This window comes from Blennius ocellaris (assembly GCF_963422515.1).
Source record: "Blennius ocellaris genome assembly, chromosome: 9".
In the NCBI taxonomy this organism is placed as follows: domain Eukaryota; kingdom Metazoa; phylum Chordata; class Actinopteri; order Blenniiformes; family Blenniidae; genus Blennius; species Blennius ocellaris.
Window position 1 is genome coordinate 26671735 of NC_137658.1, and position 6580 is coordinate 26678314.

General features: G+C 47.5%; 1 protein-coding gene across 4 annotated transcripts; it reads right to left on the reverse strand.

Moving 5' to 3' along the window:
• Positions 1 to 616: 616 nt before the first annotated feature.
• On the reverse strand, positions 617 to 6379 carry sil1 (SIL1 nucleotide exchange factor). 4 transcript variants are annotated; one of them, XM_080502631.1, is made up of 12 exons: positions 6292 to 6379; positions 5366 to 5445; positions 4341 to 4479; positions 4089 to 4194; positions 3901 to 3997; positions 3613 to 3699; positions 3443 to 3538; positions 3102 to 3223; positions 2798 to 2894; positions 1632 to 1796; positions 1399 to 1563; positions 617 to 1323 (listed from the first exon to the last, which is right to left on the reverse strand). In XM_080502631.1, the coding sequence occupies exons 2-12, from the start codon at positions 5438 to 5440 to the stop codon at positions 1126 to 1128; spliced, it is 1347 nt and encodes a 448-aa protein (XP_080358757.1). In that variant the 5' UTR covers positions 5441 to 5445; positions 6292 to 6379; the 3' UTR covers positions 617 to 1125. The 4 variants fall into 4 exon arrangements, with proteins under 4 accessions (XP_080358757.1, XP_080358758.1, XP_080358759.1 ...); XM_080502632.1 differs by lacking the exon at positions 6292 to 6379 and adding an exon at positions 6146 to 6242; XM_080502633.1 differs by lacking the exon at positions 6292 to 6379 and adding an exon at positions 5932 to 6236 and having other exon boundaries at positions 1399 to 1548.
• Between the last annotated feature and the right edge of the window lie 201 nt (positions 6380 to 6580).

Below are 6580 nucleotides of genomic sequence, written 5' to 3' on the forward strand. Positions count from 1 at the left end.
TATATATATATATATCTTTTAAGCTCTTGTCCATTAGCCACTGAAGTATGTGTATAACCATGATTAATGCATCAAGACACTTCATTTATGTTTTCTGCTGCTTCTGCTACCGTCACCAATGTGATCTGATCTGCTTTAATTTCTTTCACGTCCAGAAATGTAACTTAATTCTATCACTTTTCCTCTTCATGCTTGCTGCTTCATTTATGGCATGATAGATGAGAAACAACAAAGTTCTCTTTTTTCACTATCAAGGTACCATCATCCACTTCACATTTATGAGAACACATGCTTTGCTCTGTTGTGGATGTCACTTGCAATTGGACTTGCTTTTCTTGTGTGCATGTTCTCTGCTCCATCGCTCTGTCGCTTGTCACTGACTGTACTGTGTTCCCTCTGTTCTCACGGTCTTTAGAGCATCTGTATAACAGACATTTATTACATAGCTACACTGTGATCTCCTAAACAATTACAGCATGAGCCTTCATTTTCAACCGGATTAAAAGCTGAATATAATTTTTCACAGAATACCGGCTTTTCTCTGCAACTTATGACTTTGTAGAAGTGACTCTTATAAAGTCCTTATAATAATGAGTGTAGGGTTATTGGGTGACTGAAGACATTTACTACTGCTGCACCTCTTTTCACAAGGAAAGCATCGATACACACTTCAACAATAACAAAAATATCACCAACAAATATCTGCCATGTGTCTTCCTCTGGGTCTGGTTCTGCAGGAAGTCTCCCCTCCTCAGTCCAGTTCTGCAGGTTCTTCCTGTTAAAAGAGAGTTCTTCCCTTTTCACATTCTCCTCTATTGCTCATGTGGAATTCATATTTTTTTTCTCTCTGTAGGTGTCATGAAATGATATCAAATGTTATATTTGATGCTGTATCAATAAAATGTAATTGATTGTAACACAGATGAGTAAATCAAATCAGATTCAACCAACAGAACGTAATCCTTGTTAAATAACTGACTTTATCCACACAGAGCTGAATCTCTCCGAGTGTCGTCGATGTTTTAAGGCTCCATCATGAGTTCATGTGCTCGTCTCCTCCAAGCTGCTCCTTCATGTAAACTTGAACTTCTCTGGTTCTGAAGCAGCAGAGTGGAGGAACTCTGGTCATTTCATTTTGACATGCAGAGCGTCGATGAGCTCCACGATCTCCCGGAAGTAGCTGTTCTCCTCCCCGAGGATCATCTCGGACTGGATGAGGTCCTGGTACTGGTCCTGGAGGGAGCGCAGCGAGCCCAGCAGGGAGCTGTGAGAGCGGTACTCCTGCAGACAGGCCGGCGCCATGGCCAGCAGCGCCCGCAGAGCCTGAAGCCAACCACAGGAGGAAGCGTCACTTCGCTGCTCCACACGCCGTCACCGTGTGGCTGGAGGCCGGCTCACCTTCTCTCTGAAGTCGTGCTCGGTGGAGTCCAGCAGCTGAGGGACCAGCACACACCAGCCCTCCTCCAGCAGCGCCCCCTGCAGGGACACTCTGGAGTACTGACGCACACGCTCCTCGTGGGCGGAGTCCAGGAAGGCTTCCAGGCCTTTCTGGGCGATCAGCTCCTGGAGGGGAGGGGTCGGGTTAACTGAGGCCTTCAAACCCACTTCAGGAGACACTCTGCGGGTTTCACCTTCTCACTGATCATGTCGTACAACATGGTGACGATCCGCGTGCGCACAATTCCCCCTCCGTCCTCCCGGAACAGCGCCGACAACACCTGCAGCCCGCCACGCGACAGGAAGTGATGCTGCGCAAAGGGGAAGTGACGCAGCAGAGAGGCCATGGCAAACAGCACCTAACACACACACACACACACACACACACACACACACACACACACACACACACACACACACACACACACACACACACACACACACAGCTCTTTATTAATTTTCAAAGAGCGAGTGTCGATAAACCAGTGTTTGTGTTTTTAAAGTTTTTACTGTTAATGAGTACGTTGTACATTTTTTATTGCACTTTATTGTAATTTGCTTAAAATCTGCATTTTATCTTTGAAATTTTGTCTTCGGAAACCTGCACTCTCACTTTAACTATTTTATTCTGCCAGATCAGTTTTACATTTTTTAAATCTAATGATGTGATGTGTGCTGCCGTCCTCTTGGCCAGGTCAGCCTCGTACACGAGATCTTGATCTCAATGGGTTTTTTACTTCCCTGGTTAAATAAAGGCTATAAAATATCACTCAAAACACTTTGCAGCTCAACACTGAACCCGTGCACCAATCACCATCATATAAGATTAAGCAGGTTGTTTTCCAAGAGATCTGATTGGTCAGGAGGTGGAGCCTTATCGAGAACGTAACCTTCTCGGGAGCAGGTTAGACATTCACCGTCAGTTGTCAGAGTGATGTTTCTCGGAAGTTATCTTGATGAGAAAATCCAGCATTGTGGTACAGGACTCTGGAGAGTGAGTGTGTGTGTGTGTGTGTGTGTGTGTGTGTGTGTGTGTGTGTGAGTGTGAGTGTGAGTGTGAGTGTGAGTGTGAGTGTGAGTGTGAGTGTGAGTGTGAGTGTGAGTGTGAGTGTGAGTGTGAGTGTGAGTGTGAGTGTGAGTGTGAGTGTGAGTGTGAGTGTGAGTGTGAGTGTGAGTGTGAGTGTGAGTGTGAGTGTGAGTGTGAGTGTGAGAGTGAGAGTGAGAGTGAGAGTGAGAGTGAGAGTGAGAGTGAGAGTGAGAGTGAGAGTGAGAGTGAGAGTGAGAGTGAGAGTGAGAGTGAGAGTGAGTGTGTGTGTGTGTGTGTGTGTGTGTGTGTGTGTGTGTGTGTGTGTGTGTGTACCTTCTTCCTCACGTGAAGTGGCTGAGCCGTGGCCAGAGCAGTGAGCAGAGTCTGCAGAGCACCGTGCTCCACAGCTTTCACCTGAACCACCGGGTTACTGTGTGGACGGACAGACAGACAGACAGACAGACAGACAGACAGACAGACAGACAGACAGACAGACAGACAGACAGACAGACAGACAGACAGACAGACAGACAGACAGACAGACAGACAGACAGACAGACAGACAGACAGACAGACAGACAGACAGCTTATATGTTGATCTGACATCCTGCAGGCCTGGTTTGGAAGATCTTCTCACCTGGACAGAGCTGATCCTAACACGAAGGCCGAGCTCTCCTGCACCCTGAAGTCGGAGCTGTTCAGACCCCCCAGGATGAGCTGCAGACCCCCCATGGAGCACAGCGTCTGAGCATTATCCACCTGCCACACAAAACTGTGTCAGAAACTGGTGAAGTAGGTACTGCACACTGTGTGTGTGTGTGTGTGTGTGTGTGTGTGTGTGTGTGTGTGTGTGTGTGTGTGTGTGTGTGTGTGTGTGTGTGTGTGTGTGTGTGTGTGTGTGTGTGTGTGTGTGTGTGTGTGTGTGTGTGTGTGTGTGTGTGTGTGTGTGTGTGTGTGTGTGTGTGTGTGTGTGTGTACCTGGTGAACCAGGTACTCCAGCTCCTGCAGGACGCTGACCCTCTGCTCTGTGCTGGTGTTGTTCTTGTTGAGCTGCTCCAGCAGGCGCTTCATGATCTGTGCACACAGAGAACCTCATGCTGACCTTCATCTCTCCGTCAGGACTGGACCAGGACAGGAAGTTGGCATACCTGGACATCCGTCTCCACCAGCAGGTCCAGCTGAGCCATGTCCTCCTTCAGCTCCTCCAGGGGGCGAAACCTGGACTCCACAGAGGCCTGCAGACACAGCAGGGGGGCTGCTTCAATAGACTGTGGTGAGCTTTCACTCAGGTCATCAACTGTCAGAAGAATCATTACGAAAGAATCATTTGAGCTGGCTTCCATTGAGACAGGTTGTTTCCTCTCCTATCTGAGCTGGAAACTGTCAGTCAGATCTGGCAACCCTGAAGAAAGGAGGCTCCTCCAACATTCTGCTACCTGATAGTGTGCAGTGTTGGAGTCCTCCTTTATCTTCTTCATGGCTCGTTTCAGCTCCTCTGGACTGAAGGAGGACAGCGTCTCCCCCTCCTCCTCCCTGCACACACACACACACACACTGTCAGAGCTGCTCCCTCCTCCACCTGCTCAGTAACAGGCGGTGCAGTGTGAGGGTGGAGGACTCGTACCTATGCTCCTGTCTCCAGTACTTGAGCTGCTCCTCTCCCAGTCTGACCTCCCTCTCACCTGTCTGCAGGTTCAGCCTCACGTGAGAGCCTGCAGGCACCGCCTGGCCTGCACACACAGAACACACCCCCCAGGTGAATTTATGTGTGTGTGTGTGTGTGTGTGTGTGTGTGTGTGTGTGTGTGTGCGCAGAGTGCAGAGCGTTTTGTGCCTGTCTATACTGTCAGTCAGTAAACCAGGAGGGGGTGTGCTACCTGGTTTGAGGGTCTGCCACAGCTCAGTGGGCTGCACCACCTCCAAGTCTCCTTCATCTTCATCACCGACAGTGGCCTCCTCCTCCTCATCCGCTCCTTCTCCTTTTGACTTCTCCACCACTGTCAAGGCACCTTCAGACTGGACATAAGATGAGATCAGTTCCTCCAAGAACACATTTTTTCTCTCTTATTCTCACCATGTGTTTAATATTTTTCCTTGGATTGCAAGTTGAGACTGTTTCACTACGAGAAGCTGAGGATTGTTTGTGCAGCGCTGGTACTCTTTATATTTCAGTCTTTGACAGAGAGCAGAAACAGTTAAATGTAATTTAATACACGACGTTTCACGTGACAACACTGAATCTGTAAAAAAAAAAAAAGGGGGGGGGGGGTTTCACTGCAGGACCGGACACACCAACAACGATTTAGTTAGTATGCCAGGCCACGGGGGGGGGGGGGGGGGGGGGCTGTTGCTTGTTTATGCAATGAAACCACACTGGCTTTTGTGTGGAGAACAAAATGGAGAGTACCCGATATCCATATGGACTGATGATGAATCAGATGCTATCAGAGGAGAGAAACTAGAATATTGCCCGCGAGCAATACCACTACGGGTCCGCCATGTTTTTTTACAAGTGGATGAGCAGAAGGAACTATTTTGAAGAGATGCTCCATAGCTTCCGGCAGTCTCTGCAGGAGGGAACTGTGAAAGAAACTTTCCACCTTGGGAGCCGGCATAAAAACTTTATAGATACAGTGGATCTGCACATCGGTGTTGTGTAAACAGACCCCCCAAACGTGAAGAACGTTTTAGAAGAACGTTGTATTCGTTGCCGTGTAAACGAGGCCTTTACACACGCTTTACTGCTTCACAACTGGGCTGCAGTCCAAAGAGAAACTCTCCAGCTGTTTAATTGTGGGACCTGCTGATAAACAACCAGCTCAGAAAAACTCCTCACCTCTTATTCTCACACTTGAGATGGCAACAGATTTTTAAAATACAAATAAATAAATGTGCAGCTCACCTTTTGGCCATGGATGCGGTCTATGTGCCAGCAATGCAGCAGCAGGAGGGTGAACAGTGTGAAGCTCGACCTCATGGTGTCTGAAAACAGCAGAGATCATCATCAAGCCTCAAACCACAACTTCCCTACTCTCATACCTCATTTAAAACTGCATAACATCACTTTTTTATTTCAAACTGTAAAGGGCTGAAAAAAGTAAAGGAGTGTTGTGATGTGGTTATATGACCACGTAATGTACCAATCTGACTGAAATGAACATACAAATTAAAAAGGTGTGCTGGAGAGAATTTGAAAATGGTCAAATGGAAATATTTGCATAACCTTAATTAATACTGATGAGTATTTGTGTATTCCATAAGATACCAGCGGATACAATGTGAAATTAAAATATATAATGATTAATTTTTTTTAAACCAAGGTCCAAGCTGAACTCGAACCCGCGCCCCCCCGTGCTGGATGAAAGAGAGCGGACGCGTCAGCAGGCCACATTACATTCACAACTCCGCCGTTTTAAGGAGTTCTGCTCATGTTGGGATAAAGCTGAGACTATGGAGATACACACTTACTGCGTGGAGTCCTGTGGTGTTTAATAAAGAATCGGCTGCGAGCAAACACAAAGTAGAGCCACAGTACGAAAGTAATTCGCGATCATTTGGACTGAGTTGTTAGCCTTCAACCGACAAACCCGGACCCGAGTTGGCGTCCTGCAGCGGGTTCCTCGGGTCCCACTGGAACCTGCTGCAAGCTGCCAAAGTCAGTTTACGGTCGGAACGGATTCACCGGTGTTCCAGATGAAGTGGTGACCGTGTTAACTGGTAACCGACTTCCTGTATCGTCCGTTGCTACTGCCAGCAACAGCAGATGTCAACAATCCGATAGAACCGCATGGCTAATCTTCATTCACAACGAAGTTTACAGTGTTTTACCTTTTTATGAGCGTGTATCCTTGTTTAACGAACATGTGTCAAACCGTGACCCATAGCTGCAGCTGCTCGCGTTCTCACACTGACGGTACGTCGCGGAGTTGACACGTCACTGAGGGGCGGGGCTAAAACGACATCACTGAGTGGTAATACCACTGAAGTATAGGGAATATGGTCTAAGATTTAAATATAAATGATCAAGTATATTCTTGGATCTGATATCAGCTCTCAGGATTTCTAAAGGCAGCTTCCATGTGGCATTGTGAGTGAATGATGATTTTGAGGCAGACAG